The sequence below is a fragment of the Apostichopus japonicus genome, chromosome 8 (genome assembly GCF_037975245.1).
Source record: "Apostichopus japonicus isolate 1M-3 chromosome 8, ASM3797524v1, whole genome shotgun sequence".
In the NCBI taxonomy this organism is placed as follows: domain Eukaryota; kingdom Metazoa; phylum Echinodermata; class Holothuroidea; order Aspidochirotida; family Stichopodidae; genus Apostichopus; species Apostichopus japonicus.
The window spans coordinates 24,027,060-24,054,589 of NC_092568.1; the positions used below are offsets into that span (position 1 = coordinate 24,027,060).

The 27,530-nt window shown below is 35.4% G+C and overlaps 1 protein-coding gene and 1 long non-coding RNA gene across 2 annotated transcripts in view; one reads left to right on the top strand and one right to left on the bottom strand.

Moving 5' to 3' along the window:
* LOC139971172 (polypeptide N-acetylgalactosaminyltransferase 14-like) overlaps nucleotides 1–13,022 on the bottom strand; it is a 154,113-nt gene extending 141,091 nt beyond the window's left edge. Inside the window, exon 1 of the mRNA XM_071977416.1 lies at nucleotides 12,862–13,022. Within this exon, the coding sequence (XP_071833517.1) occupies nucleotides 12,862–13,010 (149 nt within the window). The 5' untranslated portion in view covers nucleotides 13,011–13,022. The remainder of the gene's footprint in view (nucleotides 1–12,861) is intronic.
* Nucleotides 13,023–13,035: 13 nt separating this feature from the next.
* Nucleotides 13,036–16,104, top strand: LOC139971191 (uncharacterized). The gene is made up of 2 exons (XR_011794327.1): nucleotides 13,036–13,143; nucleotides 14,892–16,104. It is a non-coding gene; the product is annotated as an uncharacterized lncRNA (long non-coding RNA).
* The last annotated feature ends 11,426 nt before the right edge of the window (nucleotides 16,105–27,530 follow it).

A 27,530-nucleotide genomic window follows, 5' to 3' on the forward strand; every position in this document is an offset into this window, starting at 1 on the left:
CTAGACGATCCAATCATTTTGTTTTCTGACCCTCCACTGCCTAATGCAACATTTCTCAAACACTAAATGTGGTATCAAACTATATATTTGGAGCCAGAACTGACAATCGCTTTTCCAAATGGTGTATTAATACACATCAACTTTAATTTGGGTATTAAGTCATATCTTTAAACTTGGTTTTTTGCCATTGTGAAAAGTGGGCCATTAATATTTTATTTTAATGTATGGTCTTGGAATTGCATTCTGCAGAAACTTTCAATACTCACATAAATGCTACACATATATCAATTTACATATTTTTCCTATTGTTTGTGCTTTTGAAAGTTACATCAATTATCTACCTGATACTTCTTACTTGAATGGTCCTTTTCAAGGTTGTTGAGAATAAGTTAAATCTTGACATGATCCTTATCAATTTTAACTTTCACAAGGATAGAAATTCATAAGGTCAATTGCTCCCATTGTGTCACTAGAAAGGCATTGTCAAAATCAATCCAAGATTTGTTACCAAGAAAGCAAAAAAAAAAGGAGAAGAAAAAAAAAATCCCACTGATACTAATCTGCTAGTGCTGTAAGGACCAAAAACTCAATATATTGATCACAAGTTTCATAAGCATACAATTTCCAGATCTTAAATGAAGCTCAAAGGTCCTTCTCCAAGTTGTTAACATAAGTACCTGTGTACAGCTGCATGTGTATAAACTGAAATGATATTGCTTCATTGTTACTGAATAGCCAGAATTGCCATGGCAACTGCTAAGTACTGAGTAGTCACTGCAAGATATGCTGGCAGGTATGCAGTTGTAGTTGTTGTCACAGTCAAATTCTGCAAATCAGCCATTAGGATTCGAAGTATCATTAACCAAACCTACAGTGTAGCCTAATATCTCTTCTACATAATGGGTTTGAACTGAGCGTCACAAAACAAGGTGAGAATGTGAAGCAAGCAGATCTGGACTACTTGTCTCAAATACGCCTTCTGCTTCATTCAATAGTTCATAGATGCTGTAGATCATCATAGTACTTAGGTTAAACACGTGTACATAGTTGTTATTGTCACCATTGGGGTAGACGTTCAACTTAAAATTATTTTTAGAAGGAAGTTTCTAATTTGTTAAATATGAAATCTAAGAGACTGACTTCGTTCAGCTTGCAGCTCTGATAAGCCAATGAGGCTTCTTCGCAAGTTCCTGCTTGCAGGAGGATCTGTAATACATACATACATTTGTAATATGAATTTGTGATACGAAATATGAACAAGAAATTTTCCCACTCTGCAATGACAACAGCTGTAACATGGGAGAGGAATTTAGCCACATTTCATGTTGGGCTATTAGCATCTTGACCCCCTAACATCATCACTGCAAATTTGATTCCTTACACAACCTTTATGGGAGAATCAATCACGGGGGTACACTGCATGATCCTGTGTTGGACCATATATTGGCATCTCAGCCCCTACCTGGGAACTTGGTCCCTTGCAACCTTTATGGCACCATCATACATGAAGGTACACTACATGATCCCATATTGGACTGTTGGCAAGCCAGTGGATCCCTGACATCATCCCCCTGGGAACTTGGTCGAGGCTTTGAACTATTATGGTACCAGCATACCATCCTCCCTACTTCTTCCCTCAAAGGAAAACCCTGCACAATCTCTATTTCTTTGATGTATAAATATATATGAACGCATATATCATAATGTCCCATGGATGGTAAAGTGAACTGCAAAATTCAAGGAAACATCTGCTGTGATATTCATCAGTAATTCTCTCCTTGTTAAATGATGTATAGATGGATTTTAATGCCCTTCCCATTTCATCCACTCTAACCAACATCCTCAAGTGAAATGAATCCTAGTTAGATGCCATTACTTCTTTCATGTTTGTGAGATTGGGAATTACTCTCAGTGAAGTTTTTGTTAAAATTTGCCAGTACAATAACAAGAAGCCTTTTTGTTCAATTCACCTTGCATGATTATGTTGTATCCCACTCAACTACATACTGATGATGACTAAATTATATCAAGACTACAGCTTTGAAAATTCTTCTACTATGGGATACAAGGTTTACCTACTCAGGCAGAAACTTTGCAGAAACATCTTAACATCAACTATTCAGCCATTAAATCGATTAAATGATTTCATATGAGATATTTAATGTATTCCTATGTTAATTACTCTTGTGAAACTCTCTGCAGTGAATTATATTAAGGTCCTTTTAAAAAAAAAGAAATTAATCCAAAATAGAACCTGAGCATGAGCACTAAACAATTTGATCCACTCACAAATAAGTGAGATAAGCCTTTACACCTCCAGCTTGGACATCAACATGTAGAATATATCATAAAAAAAGATAGTTACAGGTTGAAATGTACCATGTGACACAGTTAGTGCCCTAATATATTTTTAATCATGTTATGTTATGACATGTTTAACATGTTATGACATGCTTTACATTTTATACAAGTTTATACATGGATAAAAAGATTCCAACCACTGAGTTTCTGACTGCATGTTTAGTAGTTTGAGATATCAATCCTATGCATGTGTGTTGTGCGTTGTGTGCAAAGACTCTGTGTCATACATAGTATAGATACAGTTCACTATAAACCATATCATTATACATGAATTCGATTACATGGTAAATGTCACGTCCATGACAGGTTTCCATGACAACAGAGGGAGGGGGTAGGGGACTGGGATGTTCAAATTGAACCTATATATGCTGCCTCAATCATTTCTTGATCTTTTACAATTTCACTCATCCACTTGTGATTTTTGTTCAATACATAAATGCAGCATGACAACATGGTCTCTTAGTTCTACAAGGACATGTAAATTCACTGGTGAATGATTGTGATCATAACTGAAACATTTCACTGACAGACAAATATATACACACATACACGCACACACATGTATATGTTCTGACTACAGTTATCCATTGTTTCAGTGCATTTCAGTATACCCACATATTTGTGAGTGTCATTGTGCTGGGTAGGTTTTAAAGGGTGTGAAGACTCCTGCAAAAAGAAACGTCTAATGCCGGTAATCTGACCTAATTTCAAATGAGGTGTAACATAAGTGTTAGACACCACCATCGATCCCAGAAAATACACACACAGCTTGCTACCGTCAGTAATTAGACACTCGTGTACAGTCAGTACATACAGCTGCAGTCAATACCCACAGCACAGTATACAAACGATACAACGATGGACATTTCAGGACCAGCTTAAAATAACAAGGTATCATGTTTCATTACTGTCTGCATTATGTAGCGACACGCACAAATAGTCACTTATATAAGCAAATATACACTAAATAGCAAGCAACAGAAAGTTAAATTTTTCAGATGGCCGCACGTGGTTTGGGGCGAGTCTTCAATGGCTTTAAATAACTTTCAAATTTATTCAAGTCTCACATTTCATGACTTCATAGAGGCTACTGTTGCTGTTCTAAGTATACTTTACCGTGCAAATTACTTGCAAGTCGCACATTAAAGTTTGAAACATGAGCAGTTTGAATTACAAAATTGCTAAATCATGGAATAAACCTCCCTGCCACAGTACCAGTGCATGGTTCCTATCCATGCGTAGATTTATTTAACAGTGCAATATGAAGTCGTACTAATGTTCTATGTAAACATGCAGGGCTGAACATTAACTTCTAAAACGACTTGCCCATTCGTGCAAGTAGCTTCCCGAATTGACATGACAGAAACATAGGGAGACTGGTAAACACGATCATTGTTCTGGTAATATGCTTTGTTGTTTGTTTAAATTGTCACATGTGTTTCATCGCTTATGCGGATGATAGTGATGCTGAACATTGTGATGTTAATTTTTATTTGCATTATTCTTTTAAGAAATATTATTAACATTTGCATGATTTCATATCTGAGAAAATCATTCATTGCAATTATTGTAATCTACCTTTGTTTTTGTACATATATAATTAAAACAATTAACTATCAGTCCTACACTATGCAGTACTAACGTTTGTTATATCATGCGCAGCCTCTTTTGATGTTCATGGGGGCTACACATAATTGATATTCTCACAAAAGGTTAAGCACAAAGCAACTTCTTTTGTTCTTATAATTATAGCTACACAAATGAAAGTCACGTAGTACGTACGTATTATTAAACAATCACCCCTTTCCATACATGGTTTGTGCCATGAGACATGATAAGTCACCAGAGACGTAGCCACTGTGCCCAAAATTTCTAGCTCAATAAAAATATACAAACAGACAAATGGAATACAAATGTACGGGGAAAAAAAGATGGAAAAGATTGAATCATTTGGCAACTAATTCCCCTGTGATAAGCAAAAGTTTCTCAAGGGAAGGGGGCACCCTCCTACGTTGATGTGCACCCCCAAATCAGTTACTCTGGCTACGGACCTGTATGTCACTACTCTATTCCAACTAAGTGCTGACTGAGAGTCTTCCAAAGTGTAGGTTACTACTTCTTACTACTTGACATATATTCTCAAAAGCACTCGCCAAGTTCACTTGCCATTTTTATCTCGTCAAATCTGCATGCTTTGTAGTATAATAAAGAGCTACAGCATCAATACTATCTCTAAACTAAGGTTAGGCAGATATATGGCGCGACTTAATGCACGCTGAAAAATCACATTTCTGTGCAGTATGAAATTTAATCTTCTTATACCAAAAGAAAAAAAAATGCATCATACCATATATGTGACAGAATTGTTCTTATGCAGCTAGGACGATTTTGTCTCAAATAATTCCAAAGATCATCGGCAAAAATATCAACTAAGGTAGCTTTACATTAGGGATTTGAAAGTATTTCCTTAGAGTGTGCGCAAGTAAAAAATTAAGCTTAGTAGGTGGGTGATTTACTTTGATCAATTATAATCTAAGTATGGTTAATTTGTGATAGGTCTTTGTAAAACTGTTGACCAAACGAAAAACAGCTGCAATCGGACGGATAGTTGTCGCAGTAATCACAGTATGTACCCCAGACAAAAAAAACAAAACAGCAGCTTTTGGAAAATAACTCATCCACTAAGTTCTTTGCTCTGACTGACAAAAGTCACTGATTAATAACATTTTGTTTTGTTTTATTTTATTTTATTATTTAAATTATTAATGCACTAGCATATGACATCTTTGGTCCTGACAGTCATGTTTTCAGGGTTTACTATGGTTTTTGCAAATAGACTGCAGTTAGCATATCGCAACTTTAGCAAATCTAGATGGAATAAGCACTATTAATTTAAGCAATTCTAAGTTCTTTAATAACTAATGGTACGATATTAAGAAAAGTCACACAGGAAAGAACCTGTGCACGAAGAAACCAAACAACTGAATGACCGATCTGCTCTCAACCCCAGTCCCCTTGTATCGATACTGTGTGATCATCATCAGGTGTGTATCACCTAGAAGGGGAACAATATGGTACGATATTGACCAAAGCCCAACCTTTTAATCTTATCACTTCCATATCAAACTAGTGTGCATAGATGTCTATACATGTTTATTACTATTACCTAAATAAAACTAAGATTTAATTTGTGAAAGGGACTATTTATCTATATATACAGACCCCATAATTACTAGATTTTTACAAGAGAGAGTAGAAGACTGTACCAGTAAAAGATAAAAAATGCATTCATTTTTAAAGGGAGTGTTAGCTCAGTGGTTAACGGGGGTGCCTTTCAATCATAAGGTCCCGAGTTTGAGTCACTCCAAGATTAATGTATGTCGTTCAGTTACAGAGTTGTTGACAATTGACATTTCATAATCATGGATGTTAAAACATGAATCTAAGAGACTGACTTAGGTCAGCTTGTGGCTTTGATAAGCCAATGATGGCTTCTTTGCAAGTTCCTGCTTGCAGGAGGATCTAAAATACATACATACCTACATACATTTTCAAGGCAGTTTCTCTTGCAGAGTTTGGAATCATTATTTCCATGATATTCATACAGTTAGCTTTGATAAAACCTTGTGTTGCTATGGTGACACATATATTGAACTTGGCAGTCAGTCCTTCACTGAATTTGAGTAACATCAAGAGATGCTCATATTTTGTATCACTCTTAATCCATTGAGACAGAAATATAGTCTATGTCCAGTTATTAGCGACGAACATTCTAGATTCTCGCTGCAATTAGAATTATTGAGCAGAATTCCAGTCAATTGATGATTGTGGTAAAATTGATCGCTTATTTTAGAGAGCAATAGTTATGCCTGAGTGCCTGACTCGTCTTAATTGCCTGTGCAATAGACCGAGGAGATCATTGAGAAATTGACAATAATAATCATACCCTGAATATATATGAATGCATTTTGTATTATCATGTTAAAGTATTTGAGAAAGAAGAATGTTGATAGAATAGGAATAGTTTATACAAAGAGAAAAAACATAAGTTGGATTTATAAAGATGAGTGAGTGAGATACTGTAGGTATAGCTTGAAGCATTTGACACATTGGCCAGTGTGACAGTAAATGAGGACAATAAAGTCTTTGGGCAGATGGAATGATTCATTCATAATCTTAAGCATGAGACGATTAAATTCTATCAACTAAAATAGATCACTTTTAGGCCAAAAAACACATAAAAAAAAAAATGATGCACATAAAAAGCAAACATGATAATTCACCATCATCAAACTGACTGTAGTCAATGTCATTTCCAGTTTCAGCTATCTAAAGTACCTGACGTGGAGACTTTGACAAGAGGACATTTGCTGCAATTATAATTCTAATTTCTGACACTGCTTTGGTTTGTGTTCGTACTGTTTTGTAATCACAGCCATCATCATGGCCAGGGGCGGCGATTTGTTTCAAATATTGGGGGGGGGGGGACATTTGCTACTACATCCCCAAAAATTTTTGCGCGCTTCGTGATATTTTGTTTATATACCAAATTTCATTACGGATGCAGTCTGTCTCATGGGCGCAGATCAGTCTTGGATCATGGTGGGGATGCGTATCTGATACTATCTAAGCGACCATTGGTTCGCGCATAGCGTACAAGAATTTTTTTGGCAAATATACCTCCCAGATCGCCGGAAATAACACTTCCCAGACCCAATAATGTTCCAAAACTTCCTTAAATTTGAGATCTCATGGCTTAGAAATTTAAGTTGGGTGAAACACATGGGCGTCTGCAGAAAAAAAATCAGGGGACAAATAATCCAAGTAGACTTTTGTATACGATGGGTCTGGGTCCTCTCCCAGAAACAATTCTAGACTGCCGCAAATGCGATTTCCTTCCACAATTTAACAACTGTAGATAAATATAATAAAATAAGAACTGCTGCATGTCATTTGCACAATGCTGGATCAAACTCACCAAAGTTCAATACAGGGAAATTTGCAATGAAAAGACAAATTGGTGGGGACACGATATATCATGTCCCCACCACTGAAGAAGTTGGTGGAGATGCGTCCTGCTGTCCCCAACAGGATCTGCGCCCATTTCCGTCTAGCTAATTCATTTCGAAAATAAGTAAAAACTACTCTCGGTGAAAGTCTGTGTCGTTTTGTGGTGATATTTAGTAACAAATTGTGACACGGTTAGACATGCGCGTAGTGAGGAATTTGCCAAGGGAGGGGCGAAGCTTGTAGGTAAACTATCTAAGCGTAGCCCCACCATGAATTGGCGCGAAGCGTAAAAGAAAATTTTGGCCGAAAATGCCTCCCAGATCGCTGGAAATGGCACTTCCCAGGCCTTGTAAGTTGCATCTAAGCATTTTCTATTTTGAAATTACTAGCAATATCATAATAAAATATGCTCTTATAGCCACAAAAAAAAAACCTATGCCACCAAATATTGGGGGGGATATTAGATACTATATCCCCCACCTAAATTATTTGGGGGGACATGTCCCCCCATGATCGCCGCCCATGATCATGGCACATGCAGTACAGAACTAATTATGACTGGGAAATTGTGAAGTTTTAGTTGTTTATGATAATCATACTATACTGTTAAATAAAGTATAGAAATTACATTGATCTAGCTAAGTGTACCAGTATCACCAAAAATTAAGCTGCTTAATTCACATTCATTTTTTTTATGGGAATTGAAATCACAGACCTGTGAAACTAGCAAGAAATCTACCTCTAACTACATAGATAGTGATATACCACAAATACTTTCAGTGTTATAAAGCTTACCTACTGGAATATATCTTTCAAATACATAATAATATGAAGGTGAATATTTTGAAAGACATTATCTACATCCTTGACAATGTCACAAACAAAACTCCCATCAAACAGTTTATTTCTTTAATTGCATAGTAATTGCATCAATGGCAATAACCATCATGTTAGGTCATTTATTGCACCTTTTACATTATTAAATATTTAATGGGACAATTAAGCAAATGAATGTACATCTTTTTTTCACACAATTCCTATAACCCTTATTTAAGTGTACAAAATGAAGTTTGCTGATTGATGAAGAAGATTACTTTTGTTTATAGCAGTAACAATCACCATGTATTGTAATACCACATCTGGTCTGTGTAAACTTCCTTATCACAGATCTGAAGCAATACCACTCGGTTAGTATCTATGCTGGTTGATGTTATCATGTTATGGCAAACGATGAAACAAAAGACATAGCTTCAAATTGCTGATCAGTTTGATGAATAATATGGTCCACATGCACAGACCTACATAAACGATTTATTGTCATGTACTAGTGATTTTTAATATATATATATATGTATGTATCCTACAACACTGGCCTGAACATTGGTTAATTTGACCTTCTAAGGATAACTGTCATGTCCTCAAAACTTATAATTATAGCATATATTACAATTTTGTTTTAGAATGAGCTGCACAGCATTGATAACTATATGCTCTTCACTACTTGGCAAGGACTGTCAATGCAGGCTTTCCTAAATGCATATCTTCTTTCAACCAACTGATGCAAAAGGCTTTTCAATTAAGCCAAATAATTAACTCAGCCCAGAGTTTTATATGTAAAATAGGCAGTGAGCTTTTCTATCCACAGCTCCAGATTATTAAACTTGGCCTATACCACAGTATTAAAGTGTACCGGTATTACTGGGTTTGAAGAAGAAAAGATAAACAGCGGATTTTGTCAAGGCCTTAAAATCCAATTACTGTGAGTCTAAATGTTACAATTTCCAACCAGTTTAGTTTAGATAAAAAAAAAAGAATTCTTCTATCGCAAGGAACATACATGTCTATGTGTTAAGTTTACGTGTATGCAGAATGGAAACCATCACTTTTGTTTCTGGTGTAGGATCTTATGAAAAGGCATATCACTCCAAATTTGGAAACTTTTTCCTGTAAACTTTGCTGACAATTTCACTCTGAATGTATATATTTATATATCATTGGAAAAAGGAAGTTGGAAAACTTCCTGTGAAAGGTGCCTGAAACTTTTTTTCAGGATTCTCTCTGAATTTATAGTCCTAGACATATTATCATAGTGTCTACTCTCTTATGCTCCAGGGTGTATTCAACAAAACTACTTAGACTGTTAATCTCTCAGAAAGGAAGCTTTCAGGTTGTTTATAATTTTAACTTTCATAAGTTTGCAATGACTGGCAGTACTAGCCAAGGGCCTTTTAAAATAAGTGAATTGCATGTGATATAACTACAGCAGACATTTGATTTATATTAAAGGAATTTTCTGGTGACAATCTGACATCTACAGTGGAGACTAAAAAACAATCTGCAATACTAAAGGGAAAATCCCAACTCCCAATTTCTTGTTCCTAACTCTTCCAAAATATGGTTGTCTGCTCAAGATTGGATTTATTTTCACCAGATAAACTCATCCTTTCTCCTAGAAATGGATTACAGTAGATGGGGGTTGTCGCATATTTATGACGGCCAGAAATAAACATTCTTGATGTGAAGCGCCAGAAATAATCGATATGTGACAATAATTAGATAGTGTAGGGTAGGTAGGTATGCCTACAGTAGGTGGTCGAACTGAGCGAAGCTCAAGCCAACCTTCCCAATTATTATTTTGCAAGTTTTGACTTTCATAAGATTTTTTCCTTTTTTTTTATTTAGTTTTTTTTATTTGTCATTCAAGTGTAAAACAAATAAGGAATGATAATTGAGTTGTCAATATGAATCTGAATGCAAGGCTTCATCAAAATGCAAAGTTTGTTACAAAGATGATATATGTCTCTTTCAACACATGTGTCATGTACTGATACCTTTGTCATTAGAAATTTGGCTATCAGGATGAAGTTTAATGTTGTTCAGAAAAATATCATAGCATGTTTTCTGTCTGAGGCAGTTACATTTTAGTGCTGGAATACTCCTTTAAAATGCCAGCAATTGATGAAAATATCAAAACAGTTCATAAACTAGTCAACTTAGAGCTACATAATAGATTAAAACAAGAAACTGATTTTTGTCGTCAAAAGTAATTGAAATAAAATAAAACGATTAGCAAACTGCTTATCCACTAGAGAGCCTGTGTAGGAGAATGTGTAAAAGTATAATTTACACAAAGGAAATTGAAAACTAAATGAAACATTATGTTAATTCAAATTAACAAAATTCTGGAAAATTCTCTCACAACAATGTCCAAACAAAATGTACAGCTAATCTATGTGGTATCACAAAATGCTATGCAAAATGGTCAATAGCTACACAAGTCCAAACACGTATACCAGGTTTTGTACATAGGAATCACAGTATTTAATAAGAGACAAAATTTAGAGCCTTCAAAACTGATACAAAAACTTTGAACATTAGATTCTATGCTCTGCATATAAATTCTAGCTCTGTCTCCTTTTGTCTGTCTCCATTCCCAAACAATAGAAACCGCTCCGTCACCACAATCCTCAGTACTTAGAAGTTCCTCTCCTTTAGAAATCCCTCCATAATTGGCTCTTCAACTCCAACCATCGGGTATGTTTATGGCTATCTGTACAATGTAATTATATAAGATTTCATTTACCAGCAATTCCCTGACTGAACATAGACAACTTTTCCAAGAAAAAAAAGGTGTCTATTCTATAAAACAAAACTCATTATTCCTCCCCCCCCCCCTCCCTTGGACCTCTCGCGAGGTCGACCAGGGGTTAACCTCTCTTTGATTTGATTTGTCTGTCAAATGTGGCATGCTATTGGATGAACTGTTCCAGTTCATCTACTCCAAGGCTGGACACCAAATTGATCTGATTGGCCGCAGTATTAAAGATTGTAGTACCGAATCCATGTGACGCAACTTGACCTTAAGATGAACCTAGCTACCCATGCCAAAATAAATGGAAATATGATATGAAATGGCCTGATCAGATAGTTCTCTATGTTGTTATCTGTTTTGTTGAAATATTCCGTCACAAGTACTGTAGAAGCCTAGGATAGATCTATATATTCCAATTTATCAAAGTTTGTACATATTTCATGTTTTTGCCTCCTGGTTTTGAAAGCCTTCTCACTGACGCCAGACAATATTCTCTCTGGCAACACTTTGCCGACCAGTAATCTATTCAATCATGACAAACAGATTTCTGCTTTGATATTTTAAGTAGTTTATGTACATTGCACTTATGTGGGGATTATCTATCTACAATTATACTGGTCTAAAAAAAATTGTTATGTTTGAGAAGTGAGATCCAATAGTTCACTGTTCAGTATATAATCACAAACTGTTCTTCATTCCAAATATTGTGTTATTATATGATTCACATTTTATTTTGCTTGTCTACATATCCACAAATGTTGTAAAGTGCATTACCTGAATGAAAGAGTAACAATATATATTTGCTTTGGATTTAATTTAAGCAAACTGCTTGCAAAGAAAGAATTTATGTGGTATAACTAGGGAGTTGCCATTTAGATGCAACTCCCTGGTATAACATGGTAATATGCTATACAAATCAAAAAGATGTATAGCAATTCTGTCAATCACCTAGTCTTTTCCCTATTTCATGAGACCCAAACTTCATAAGCATTCAAATGGCTGCACAAAATGTGAATGTCACTGACTGCATAATGCCCCGGCCAAGTTGTGTGATGACACTATTATCTGTTACAGTTTGTCCATCTGAAGATACTGCAGGCAATAGCATTAACCAAACAGGTACTGTTTCTTTTATAAGTATATAATGGTTATTAACATTCCACACATCCACACACACACAGCTATAGAATAGTATGTATATGATTCTGTGTTTGTTGTAGTACTAGTAGCCATGGGTTAAGGTTCCTATTGGTTTATGAATTGTTCATTAACTCTGTGACAAGTTGGGTGTGGTTTATAATTTAATTTGATAAGATATCAAGCAAAAATTAAGACCATGCAATATTAAACATCAACCTTAAATGAAAGGTGTAGCTATAGTATCAGCATTAAAAACAGTCACCTAATTAATTTAAGCAAATATGCATGCAGCCGACACCAAAAGAAGCTACCAGCAGATATCGCCAAGTTCGATTGGCCTGTCAAGGTTTGAAATAACAAATGACCTTATGACGGTAGTAAAAGCTGATTTATGATTATAGTGACCTCCAAGTTAACAATCATATGTCTCCTCCCCCTTCTCACAAATGAAACATTTCTGCTGAGGAATACGCAAATTGCCCAATTCTGCCACACGAGTGGACATCACATTGCAAAATGATCATTGTTATTTCCGGTGAACATTGTCATATAGAAGAAAATATTACGTCATTGTTGCGAATCTCTGGACAAGCTACATAATCATGCTATAGTACACCTTGGCATGTCTTTGTTCCAACTAGTGGAGATTGCTTATGCTTTTAACACTCAGGTCAGTAATATACAGCATGGTGCAAAAAGTAGTAAAATATTACTGCATTGGGTTATTGGGTCATTCATATAGCAGTTGGAAGTCTGACCTCAATATATGACCGTTACTAGCAAATTTTCGAGCACAGCTACTTGACCCGGAAGTAATTGTTTCGCGCAAATCCGGTTCTACGGACTTCGGTTCGCTACTTCCATGTATGGATGTAATCGGTAAAATTCGCAAGCATCCCAATGTCATTCGGGTTTACGAGTATCGTAGCTCGATAAAGGATACTTTAGAGACTCAAATACGATCATTTCCGGAAAGAAACGAAGATTTTACCAATAGAACAGTGCATTTTCTTATCGACGACCAAAGCAAAAACATAAAGGTAAGTCAAATCGAGTCGACGTCTATCGTTATGTGACTTTCGCGTCTTAGACAACTTTTAACCGTAAAAATAGCATTTTTGTAATATATAAGCTTGAATCTTACTCATATTTTTCAGAAAAGTTGTAACTCCCCCGAAAAGTGTGATTTTTTGGTCAACGAAAATGGTGCTCCTATGTGGTTTTGGTTGCCCCTAATACATGTATCCTAACGTACATAATACACATATACACGAAAGCACCGTATCCTATAACGTGCAGCCTAGCGCTATATGTCGACTATGATGTAGCTAGTGCTAGATTTGCAACGTCTTGTATTTTTCGTAATCTTTCTATTCGGCATAGATTCCCTTCATTTTTTTGCGTTAATATGGAAAAATCAGGGAGTTGATAAGTCACGGTACTACTTATGGCTACTAAATAGTTAAAATTTAAAAATTCGAGGGCATAGCGGACAGTAATATTACTAGTACAAGCCTAGCCTAGGCTAGCCTATAGGCCTAGTACTTTTGTATTTACTAAAGTAATATACTACGACAAGTTTTTACTACAGGTAGGCCCTAGCCTAGTTTTAGTAATACTAGAATACCTGCATAGTTTAGTCCAATTTTAATAACGGACTAAGGCTTATAACCTTTAGTTCTTCGCCTACGCCTTCTTGTCCTTGTGTAATAATTCTAAGGGGCCTGTTCTTGAAAAGATTTGGACTGCATAAGATACAATTTAGTATTATTATTATTATACAAAAATTATTAGTAGTACAAGTAGACTGCCTTTGTACTATGTATAAGTTAAGATCATGGCTTATTATGAGTTTTATTAAAGCTGGACTGGGTGAAAATTTCCTCCATCCTGGGATCGGAATCCATTTCAATGTCACTTTGTTACAAGTGTTCAAGACCGTTATTAGATCCATGACTTAAGTCTAGGCCCAATTCCCTATGCTTAATATGTAGTTAGGTAGAGCAAGATACGTAACACAGAAATAAAACTACTGTAGCTTGCTTTATACTGCTTACACTTTATACTTGTTGCTATTACAGTTAGACCTACTGCTGGTACTTGAGAACAGTTGCACCTCATAGAGCCATGTAGTTGTACATAGCTACTTATAATTCCAGGTGACTTAAACAATATCAGGGATCATTTTGTGACAACATGTTTTGCTGTTAACGAGAGTTTACAATCTTTTTATTGTTAAGTTGTTTTCTATGATAGGTACAGTAGTAGAAGTACTTAGTTAGTCATTCACGTACAGTCTTCCCTATGTGTGTGTGTGTGTCACACACAGATTTCTCCAAGGTGCTTTCCCATGTATATATGACCAAAAAAAAGTTATTCCCAAAAAGAAGAAAAGTTTCATTCACTATTAAATTTGTTTTGTTATGTATAATGACTAACATTGCAAAATGCAGTTCCACTGGTATTAAGTATTAGCCCAGAGAGCTTCCAGAGTTTATTACATCCCCATGTTTATTATCCTCATATCTGAAGTCTTCATATAAGAGTTTATTTATAGAAATCTGTTAATAAATGTAGTCTCACATTCTATTTAGTACTATATATCTTTAAGTTCCTAGCTCTGTTATATGTACCCGTAGTAAGAAGGAATGCAGCCTGTGGATCAGTTAAGTGCCTGTTGTTACAACTCTGCTCCAAACTATTGTTTGTTTAATCAGGTTGTATTATTAGTTTGCTACCTTTAAGCAATTTTGTTTTCTATATATATGTAATTTACATTTTTCCTCAGTTTCTGTTATACTCTTATAGAAAGAACAAGTTGTGTGCAGCAACAGGCTGTAATATACTCAGCAGTCTCATGCCTATTCTCTAGCTAACTCGAACAGGTTATTGGCCCAGACACATACACTGGAAGTTAACTGTGTAGAATAGATTGTTGTTTGGAATTTATGTGCTGATTTTGGAACCATTTCTTGGGAAATGTCGGTACTTAAATTGGTTAATTTAGTCGTGACAACTGACCAATATGGCTGGAACAACAGAAGATATGACGTGGAAAATTAACAAAATGGATGGCTCGAACTGGCTGACATGGAATTTCCAGATGAGACATTTGTTTCTTGCAAAAGGCCTGTGGGCTATGAGGATGGCTCAGGAAAGTTGGGGGTTACTGTATGTGAGAAGTAGAAGAGTGCAAACTTGAAAAAGACACAACTGGCATTTTTCACCATTGTGCTTGCAATAGCATCTAGTCAGCTGGAATTAATTACAACAAGTGACAAACCAAGTGATGCTTAGGATGCCTTGCGTACTCTGTTCGAAAAGGATTCTCTAACCAACAAAATTCAGCTCAAGAAAAAGTACCTCAGAACTGAAATGGCAGAGGGCAAGTCAGTTGGAAATAATTTGAATTATATGAAAGGAATTATGGATCGTTGGGCTGCTATTGGTGCTCCTATTTCTGAAGAAGACCAGGTTGTTAAAGTTATATGTCAAGTTTGGACTTATTTATTTACTTTCTAGTTTCTACTCTTACCTTTTACTTTTATATATTTGTCTTTTAATTTTAATCTTATGCTATATGTCACAGGTATATCTCACCATTTCAAAGTTACAAAACTATCCATCCTGCCACCTGAACTGTTGTTGCTATGTCATGCCTTCACTATGCCACCTTGAAATACCCCTTCCAGTCATAATGCACTTGACATTGTGTGTGATTTTTTTTCAGACAATATTATTGTATGAAGTCTTCACAGTGTGAAGTGTGTTTCATTTCAAGAAGTATTCAAATTTTGTTAAGCTATTCCTTCCATTTGAACAAAGTATTTCACTTTGAAGTGATCGAAGTAATTTATATTTCATGCCCATATTTTCACAGGACATTAAAACATGTTCTTTCATGGAGAGTGTCACACCAAATGTTTTTGTTTTCTTTTTTCTGTTGCTTAAAGTGCCTTATTGTTACAGTTATAAAATCAATAAAAGACCAGGCAACTCTATTTCCACTGTTGACTAATGTTCTACTATGCATGTGCAAAAGAAAAAGAAAACAGCCCTACTCAAAATATTTGGTCAGAGTATCCATAGAACGTAATGTATCCAAACACGTCCTGTGTACTGAAAGTCCGCTATTAATTAAAGTCCCCATATGTGGCAAAACCACCTCATCCCTCCAAAATACCCTAACTCTTCCCAAAGCTGGTGAACACCACACCCATCCCAAAGCTGGGAAACTCAAAACCCTTCCCCAAATCCGCTAAGCACCACATTCCCTCCCCCAAAACCCCTAAAAACACCACACCCCTCCCCTAAACAACACACCCCTACCCAAGCCACAGTACTTAACTCCAATATTGACAAGTGGTTATGTAGTGTGATACATGAACCAAACAAGGATTGGTATTGACTGGAAAACTGTTAACTGATATTTATTGATGAATATAAGCAACAGATGAGTACCCAGCTTTGCAGAATCTCACTGAGTAAGGGCTACTGTGGAATTATGGTAAGTGGGTAAGTATAAATCATTTGGTATTGTAGGTATAAATCATTCGGAATTGTTGGAAGTTGCTTAGAAAACAACTAGAAATAAGGTTTGGCCTAGGCCATGTTACCGTTGTATATTCGACATGTGGTATGACCCCTGCAGTTTTGACAACAGACTCAGGAAAATTTGTGTTACCTTAATAGTTACCACCATTAATTTAGCTAGAAAGGAAACACCATCTCCCTTGCCTCCTCCCCATTTTGTCTCTCTTACCCCTCCCATACGCAGCTCTCAGTAATTTCACATTTTACCTAATCATATATTAGAATTTGGGACAAAATTTCTTCCAAACCTTAGCACAACTTAAATTACGCCACAAAACCTAACATTCCTAATAGACCGTACACTAAAGGAATGGGTTCCACTACATTGAAAACGATTTGAGTGAAGTCTTGTCGGTAGTAGCCCATAGCATGCAAACGGCTTGGCGAAAGTCTACCTAATTTCAAAATGGCGGCGACAGCAACAAAATCGCCGAGTCGAGGTAATCGTTTTGTGACTGGCCGTCTTAGACAACCATTTCACCGAAACTTTACAGCATCATGTAGGAGAGTACAAGATCCACAAATGGGAGAACTTTTTTGCTGTAACTCTCTTTCGTTGGTTCGTTTTGACCTATTTTGTGTCAGTTAGAAATACATGTGTGAGGACGAAGTTGGATTGCAATCGTTGTTTCATAGGTTTTCGTTGATTTTTTCTCGGGTATCTTTGCCCTACCATACATTGGAATTACTTTTAATCCATTCTGTGAGATTCCGGTAAGTTGTAAACTATCAATGTCTGTAAATTCTGTGAGTGAAACGTAGGACCGACTTTACGTAAAATGCGGGCAAATTCAAATTTAATGATATGCGTGATCGTTGATCATTCTTCGAGGTCACGGGGTCAGACTCCCAACTGTATAGTAGGTAGTACATTCAACAAATTGTAAACATGTTTTTTGTTATTCCAATGATGAAATTGCCTTCATTTATAATTCTCTCCTCCCAGAGGATAAATATATCTCTCTGTCTGGATTTGATCGATGTTTGACTGAAAACTGCCAAGTACTATATGTACCTCAATGAGTAATTAAGTTTAAAAAAACAGTGACTGTGATATTATGCAACCAGTGGAAATGTTTGAGAGATACATCATAACTTCACAGTCAGTTCTAAAAATAGCTGGAGGTTATGAAACAATTTACATAACAATTGAATTTAGAAATAGAAAAAGGAAAAACAAACAACTTCTGAACCTGGAATGGTACAGATGCTAGAGAACATTAGCTACTGAACAAAACAAAACAAAAACAGCTAGCAATGATCTTGTTCTGCTAATAGATTATATCACCGTTTAAAATATTGTGTCAGGGGCATGAGATTTTGTCAATATATTATGGTACCGGTGATGTCGTAGTGCTACTATTTCAATATGGATGTATACAAACACCAAAATTCTCAAAGGCCACCTTTTGCAGTGCTTGCATGGGGGGGGGGTCTTTTGTTTCAGACATAGTAATTAACATATATATCAGAATGGGAAACTCTGGATTTGTGTGACTGACTTCCTTGCTTTCCAGCAGTATAGAATTTATCCTGATTGGTTCATAGGAAACTATATCGTTTTTATTATTAGTTGGAAGTGAACTGTACCCATTGCAATTTCAAATCTTTTAGTCTTTCTGACACTATCATTGAATTGTATTCTGTCTTTGCTTTTTCATTTAAGGCAACATTACATTACAGAGCCTCATATCTATTCCTTTTACTCTTTCCGGTGCAATAATGAGCTGAAGTGAGAGAAACATTTTCAGCTTCCTATGGCTTCATCATAGAGACCAAACTTCAACTTACTGTTTCTCATCTAAGACTTTCTTTGTTTTCTTAGCTTGAAAGGAAAGGGATTTGTAAAAGAGTTACCTTTCCAATTATCTTGCTTTACTCACATTCAAAGAATGTTCATGATCCGTCTTGGGAGGTTAAAGAGAAAGGCTCGTCCTAACCATTTTAAGTAGACTTTCCTATTCAACTTGAAAAATGAACTATGCTTATATGGTAACCAGGGGCGTAGCGAGCGGGGGGGTGTGGGGGGTGTCACACCCCCCAATAATTTGGTCGCTGTCGGCAAATTTTGGGTCTGTCGGCAAAAGGAGAAAAGGTGAAGAGAGCGGAAGGGGAAGAAAGAAGGAAAGCTGAATAGAAAAAGGAGAACGGGAGCTTCTTCCGTGCCAAATTTGACTTAAAATATGCACCAGATTGCATCTAAGGACGTTCAAACTAATTTTTCCAAAGGGGAGGGGTAGACCCCCTACCCTTAGACCCCTCCCCCATTTCAGTCACCCCTTCCAGATCCGTCGGCAAATCAAATTTGACTTAAAATATGCACCAGATTGCATCTAAGGACGTTTCAAAACTAAAAATTTTCCAAAGGGGAGGGGGACACCCCCTCCCCTTAGACCCCTCCCCCATTTCAGTCACCACTTCCAGAACCGTCAGCAAATCAAATTTGACTTAAAATATACATCAGATTGCATCTAAGGACGTTTCAAAACTAAAAATTAGACCCCTCCCCCATTTCAGTCACCACTTCCAGATCCGTCGGCAAATCAAATTCGACTTAAAATATACACCAGATTGCATCTAAGGGCGTTTCAAAACTAAAAATTTTCCAATGGGGACGGGGACACCACCTCCCCTTAGACCCCTCCCCCATTTCAGTCACCACTTCCAGATCCGTCGCAAATCAAATTTGACTTAAAATATGCACCAGATTGCATCTAAGGACGTTTCAAAACTAAAAAATTTCCAAAGGGGAGGGGGACACCACCTCCACTTAGACCCCTCCCCCATTTCAGTCACCACTTCCAGATCCGTCGGCAAATCAAATTTGACTTAAAATATGCACCAGATTGCATCTAAGGACGTCTCAAAACTAAAAAATTGCCAAAGGGGAGGGGACACCCCCTCCCCTTACACCCCTCCCCCATTTCAGTCACCACTTCCAGATCCGTCGGCAAATCAAATTCTCCACACCCCCCCAACAAAAACCCCTTCGCTACGCCCCTGATGGTAACACACTTTTGAGTGCGTGTTTCAACAGCATTATTCCTCCCCTTTACTAGTGACGATCCATATCCTTGATATAAAGAAGTTATCTTTAAGAAAATGTTACAATGATTCTAATTGGTTGAAATTTGCTACCAGACAAGACAGTTGGCAGATCAGGAGTTCTGATATATTTGTTTGAAGGAAATCACTCCAAATCATGGCAGTGTCTACACACTGACTTCATAGGAACTGATATGCAAACATTTTTTTTTTTACAAAGAAACAAAGCAAATATTTTACTATCAACATTCTTATCTTAAGGGATAGGCTAGATCAAAAATTACGCACAAGTTAAAACAACCCCTAGCAGAGAATAAAAGTCCATTCCTCCTCACAAAATTATTGCGTTCGGATAACATGTCACCCAAATCAACAAATTTGCTTGTCAAATGCATAGCAAAATCATGTAAAAAGTTTAAGCTGGTTTTGGGTATTACTTCTGCCATGTTGCTTTATTTATATTTGACAACAATTCTGCATGTCATCTTGATATCTGCAATGAATCATTAATGAAGCATTCACTGATTAATGTTCATATTGTGAATTAATGTTAGATATTAGTCTTCAGTAGTATGATCAATCATTTAATCCTTATTTCGAGTGATACTCACACAAGATTTAGTGAGTTTGCCAGAAATTGGAATCCAAATGAAGACAAAAGTTGCTTTAATGAGATGAGAGGAATAATTTATCAGGTATCACATAAGAAAATGCAAATATATATTTATAAAAAATGGGCAGATATGTATGGCAGAGTTTGTAGTCTAAAAGTATATTGCTTTCAGTATTTTCTGAGAAACAGAATTCATAAACCTGATAACTGCTACATAATTTGTTAACACTAAGTTATTCCCAGAGATGTAAGGCTGAAAAGGCACATTAGAGAAAACATTGCCATTATGGCAAGGTCACTATACATCAAACTTGTCAGTCTTGTTTCATCAGTGACTGTATATCTAGCCACATATTGATCTACAAGACACTCCAGTACTTACACAATGTGTATACAGTCAAACTCTGTACTTATAATGACTGCAATAAGCATTCAGTTTTTCATCTCAAACGGCTAAAATTTTACACTTCTTTTGTCATGAGGTACACATACAAAACTAACTGTGATTATATAAAGTAACATAAATCCTTACTTTGTACAAATTCTAAAAAGCAAAGCTAAGTAACTTATTCTGATTTGTCAATTTATGATCTTATAATACTGGTAGTGTTTCCCTTCGGCTGATGAGAAAACTGTTTCTAGCACCTGGAAGTTATTTGAATAACAGGTGAAAACTGTAAGAAAACTCTGAGCCTGAAAAGAGCTACCAAGAGCTGGTATTAACAGAGGTACAGGTGTAAAATGAGTACGTTAAGAGAATTATGAATGTTAATTATACACTGAATTTGCATAATTGTGAATCTTTTTGTTGTCTCACAATTGCCAGACTGATAAATCTTGGGAAAGAAGCCAATCAAGGTGCTAAATTTGAAATTTATAAAGCACTACCAATGAGTGAAGTCACACAACTTTTGATATTTCTGTTTGTATATTAATAGTGAAATTATGTAGTGTTGCGAGAGACAATTATGGTGTTGAAAATTTTCCTTTTTTAACAAAGAAAATTTGTAAATATCTTTCAGAGGTAATAAGCAAACTTGGTAATGATTAATGAAATTATAGTAATGAAAAAACATTGAAAAATGTATGCACTGACTAATTATATGGTCCTGTATTTTGTCATTTTTCAACTTACTTTAAGTCTGCAAGTCTTGCAAATGGAAAATTAAAAAAAAAATATAAAAAAAACACATTGATCATTCAAGCAGGATTAATTTTTCTTACAGCTGTCTGTGAAAGTGTTTCCTCATTTGTAAGTATCTCTGTTTATAATGATGAGTGCATATAGGTTTATTTCTCCTAATATTTCAGCTTCATAGAAGCATTAATTATTATGTAGCAAAGGAGATACAGGCAGATAACCTAATGTATAAATACATTGATACCTCAAGAACTTGGATGTACATGCCTCCATGTACTTGTTTGTTTGTTTGTTTTCACTACAAACACACATGTATTGTATTTTCTGCACTCAGTTGTTAAGGTACATCCTTTTTTGCAGTAGGCTACACACACTCAATATAATAAATTTTAAAAAACAATGAAGCTTGAATGCATTGTAATTAGATGAAGAGGGACATATTAACACAATGATGGCAAGAAAGCAAAAAAGTGAGCTCTGGACATTTTAGTATTACAGTATTAGGCTATTGCAAAACTAAACAAAAAAGAGTAAAGAATTTTTGTTGGAAATGAGGATTCAACATTGTAAGCTAAAGAATCAAATTTAACCAGGGGTTAAACTCTTTTTGATTTGATTTGTCTGTCAAATGTGGCATGCTATTGGATGAACTGTTCCAGTTCATCTACTCCAAGGCTGGACACCAAATTGATCTGACTGACCGCAGTATTAAAGATTGTAGTACCGAATCCATGTGACGCAACTTGACCTTAAGATGAACCTAGCTACCCATGCCAAAATAAATGGAAATATGATATGAAATGGCCTGATCAGATAGTTCTCTATGTTGTTATCTGTTTTGTTGAAATATTCCGTCACAAGTACTGTAGAAGCCTAGGATAGATCTATATATTCCAATTTATCAAAGTTTGTACATATTTCATGTTTTTGCCTCCTGCTTTTGAAAGCCTTCTCACTGACGCCAGACAATATTCTCTCTGGCAACACTTTGCCGACCAGTAATCTATTCAATCATGACAAACAGATTTCTGCTTTGATATTTTAAGTAGTTTATGTACATTGCACTAATGTGGGGATTATCTATCTACAATTATACTGGTCTAAAAAAAATTGTTATGTTTGAGAAGTGAGATCCAATAGTTCACTGTTCAGTATATAATCACAAACTGTTCTTCATTCCAAATATTGTGTTATTATATGATTCACATTTTATTTTGCTTGTCTACATATCCACAAATGTTGTAAAGTGCATTACCTGAACGAAAGAGTAACAATATATATTTGCTTTGGATTTAATTTAAGCAAACTGCTTGCAAAGAAAGAATTTATGTGGTATAACTGGGAAGTTGCCAGTTAGATGCAACTCCCTGGTATAACATGGTAATATGCTATACAAATCAAAAAGATGTATAGCAATTCTGTACACATTTAATCACCTAGTCTTTTCCCTATTTCATGAGACCCAAACTTCATAAGCATTCAAATGGCTGCACAAAATGTGAATGTCACTGACTGCATAATGCCCCGGCCAAGTTGTGTGATGACACTATTATCTGTTACAGTTTGTCCATCTGAAGATACTGCAGGCAATAGCATTAACCAAACAGGTACTGTTTCTTTTATAAGTATATAATGGTTATTAACATTCCACACATCCACACACACACAGCTATAGAATAGTATGTATATGATTCTGTGTTTGTTGTAGTACTAGTAGCCATGGGTTAAGGTTCCTATTGGTTTATGAATTGTTCATTAACTCTGTGACAAGTTGGGTGTGGTTTATAATTTAATTTGATAAGATATCAAGCAAAAATTAAGACCATGCAATATTAAACATCAACCTTAAATGAAAGGTGTAGCTATAGTATCAGCATTAAAAACAGTCACCTAATTAATTTAAGCAAATATGCATGCAGCCGACACCAAAAGAAGCTACCAGCAGATATCGCCAAGTTCGATTGGCCTGTCAAGGTTTGAAATAACAAATGACCTTATGACGGTAGTAAAAGCTGATTTATGATTATAGTGACCTCCAAGTTAACAATCATATGTCTCCTCCCCCTTCTCACAAATGAAACATTTCTGCTGAGGAATACGCAAATTGCCCAATTCTGCCACACGAGTGGACATCACATTGCAAAATGATCATTGTTATTTCCGGTGAACATTGTCATATAGAAGAAAATATTACGTCACTGTTGCTAATCTCTGGACAAGCTACATAATCATGCTATAGTACACCTTGGCCTGTCTTTGTTCCAACTAGTAGAGATTGCTTATGCTTTTAACACTCAGGTCAGTTATATACAGCATGGTGCAAAAAGTAGTAAAATATTACTGCATTGGGTTATTGGGTCATTCATATAGTAGGTAGAACATTCAACAAATTGTAAACATGTTTTTTTTTAAACTCCAATGATGAAATTGTCTCCACATCGCCTTCATTTATAATTCTCTCTCCCAGAGGATAAATATATCTTTCTGTCTGGATTTGATAGACGTTTGACTGAAAACTGCCAAGTCTATATGTACCTCAATGAGTAATTAAGTTAAAAAACCGTGACTGTGGTATTATGCAACCAGTGGAAATGTTTGAGAGATACATCATAACTTCACAGTCAGTTCTAAAAATAGCTGGAGGTCATGAAACAATTTACATAACAATTTAATTTAGAAATAGAAGAAAGCAAACACAAACAACATCTTAACCTGGAGTATGATACAGATGCTAGAGAACAACATCTACTGAACAAAAAAACAAAACAGCTAGCAATGATCTTGTTCTGCTTAGATAAATATCACCATTTAAAAATTGTGTCAGGGGCCTGAGATTTTGTCAATATGTCATGGTACCGGTGATGTTGTAGTGCTACTATTTCAATCTGGATGTATACAAACACAAAACTTCTCAAAGGCCACCTTTTGCAGTGCTTGCATTGTCTCTTCAGACATATAGTAACATATATATCAGAATGGGAGACTCTGGATTTGTGTGACTGAATTCCCTGCTTTCCATCAATATAGAATTTATCTTGATTGGTGCACAGGGAACTATAGTTTCATGTTTATTTTTAGTTGGAAGTGAACTGTACCCATTGCAATTTCAAATCTTCAAGTCTTTCTGACACCATCATTTAATTGTATTCTGTCTTTGTTTTTTCATTAAAGACAACATTACATTACAGAGCCTCATATCAATTCCTTTCACTCTTTCTGGTGCAATAATGAGCTGAAGCAAGAGAAACATTTTCAGCTTCCTATGGCTTCATCATAGCTACCCAACTTCAACTTGCTGTTTCTCATCTAAGACTTTCTTCGTTTTCTTAGCTTGAAAAGGAAGGGGATTTGGAAAGGAGTTACCTTTCCAATTATCTTACTTTTCTCACCTTCTCAAAGACTGTTCATGATCCGTCTTGGGAGGTTAAAGAGAAAGACTTGTCCTATTCATTTAAGTAGACTTCCCTATTTAACTTGCAAGATGAACTATGCTTATGGTAACACATTTTTGAGTGCATGTTTCAACAGCATTGTTCCTCCCCTTTACTAGTGACAATCCATATCCTTGATATAAAGAAGTTATCTTTAAGAAAATGTTACAATGATTCTAATTGGTTGAAATTTGCTAGCAGACAAGACAATTGGCAGATCAGGAGTTCTGATGTATTTTGCTTGAAGTAAATCACTCCAAATCATGTCAGTGTCTATGCACTGACTTCACAGGAACTGATATGCAAACATTTTTTTTTACAAAGAAACAAAGCAAATAATTTACTATCAACATTCTTATCTTAAGGGATAGGCCAGATCAAAAACTTACGTACAAGTTCAAACAACCCCTAGCAGAGAATAAAAGTCCATTCCTCCTCACAAAATTATTGCGTGCAGATAACATGTCACCCAAAACCAACAAACTTGCTCATCAAATGCATAGCAAAATCATGAAAAAGTCCAAGCTGGTTTTGGGTATTACTTCTGCCATGTTGGTTAATTTATATATTTGACAACAATTCTGCATGTCATCTTGATATCTGCAATGAATCATTAATGAAGCATTCACTGATTAATGTTCATAATGTGAATAAATTTGAGATATTAGTCTTCAGTAGTATGATCAATCATTTAATCCTTATTTCAAGTGATACTCACACAAGATTTAGTGAGTTTGCCAGAAATTGGAATCCAAATGAAGACAAAAGTTGCTTTAATGAGATGAGAGGAATAATTTATCAAGTATCACATAAGAAAATGCAAATTATATATTTATACAAAATGGGCAGATATGTATAGCAGAGTTTGTAGTCTAAAAGTATACTGCTTTCAGTATTTTCTGAGAAATAAAATTCATAAACCTGATAAATGCTACACAATTTGTGAACACTTTAAGTTATTCCCAGAGATGTTGGGCTGAAAAGGCACATTAAAGAAAACATTGCCATTATGGCAAGGTCATTATGTATCAAACTTGTCAGTCTTGTTGTCATCAGTGACTGTATATCTAGCCACATATTGATCTACAAGACACTACAGTACTTACACAATGTGTATACAGTCAAACTCTGTACTTATAATGACTGCAATAAGCATTCAGTTTTTCATCTCAAACGGCTAAAATTTTACACTTCTTTTGTCATGAGGTACATACAAAACTAACTGTGATTATATAAAGTAACATAAATCCTTACTTTGTACAAATTCTAAAAAGCAAAGCTAAATAACTTATTCTGATTTGTCAATTTAGGATCATATAATACTGGTAGTGTTTCCCTTCGGCTGATGAGAAAACTGTTTCTAGCACCTGGAAGTTATTTGAATAACAGGTGAGAACTGTAAGAAAACTCTAAGCCTGAAAAGAGCTACCAAGAGCTGGTATTAACAGAGGTACAGGTGTAAAATGAGTACGTTAAGAGAATTATGAATGTTAATTATACACTGAATTTGCATAATTGTGAATCTTCTTGTTGTCTCACAATTGCCAGACTGATAAATCTTGGGAAAGAAGCCAATCAAGGTGCTAAATTTGAAATTTATAAAGCACTACCAATGAGTGAAGTCACACAACTTTTGATATTTCTGTTTGTACATTAATAGTGAAATTATGTAGTGTTGCCAGAGACAATTATGGTGTTGAAAATTTTTCCTTTTTTTAACAAAGAAAATTTGTAAATATCTTTCAGAGGTAATAAGCAAACTTGGTAATGATTAATGAAATTATAGTAATGAAAAAACATTGAAAAATGTATGCACTGACTAATTATATGGTCCTGTATTTTGTCATTTTTCAACTTACTTTAAGTCTGCAAGTCTTGCAAATGGAAAATTAAAAAAAAAATATAAAAAAAACACATTGATCATTCAAGCAGGATTAATTTTTCTTAGAGCTGTCTGTGAAAGTGTTTCCTCATTTGTAAGTATCTCTGTTTATAATGATGAGTGCATATAGGTTTATTTCTCCTAATATTTCAGCTTCATAGAAGCATTAATTATTATGTAGCAAAGGAGATACAGGCAGATAACCTAATGTATAAATACATTGATACCTCAAGAACTTGGATGTACATGCCTCCATGTACTTGTTTGTTTGTTTGTTTTCACTACAAACACACATGCATAGTATTTTCTGCACTCAATTGTTAAGGTACATCCTTTTTGCAGTAGGCTACACACACTCAATATAATAAATTTTAAAAAACAATGAAGCTTGAATGCATTGTAATTAGATGAAGAGGGACATATTAACACAATGATGGCAAGAAAGCAAAAAAGTGAGCTCTGGACATTTTAGTATTACAGTATTAGGCTATTGCAAAACTAAACAAAAAAGAGTAAAGAATTTTTGTTGGAAATGAGGATTCAACATTGTAAGCCAAAGCATCAAATTTCTCTTATTTACCACAACTGGTGGAATTCTTGCAGTTAAATCAGCCCAATTTTTTAATGTATGTTCAGTGGAAAACACTGGTAAAATGTATATATTCAAGGTCTTAGCCTTTCACAGTGTAATGAATTTATGTCAAAATGATTGGTACAATTCA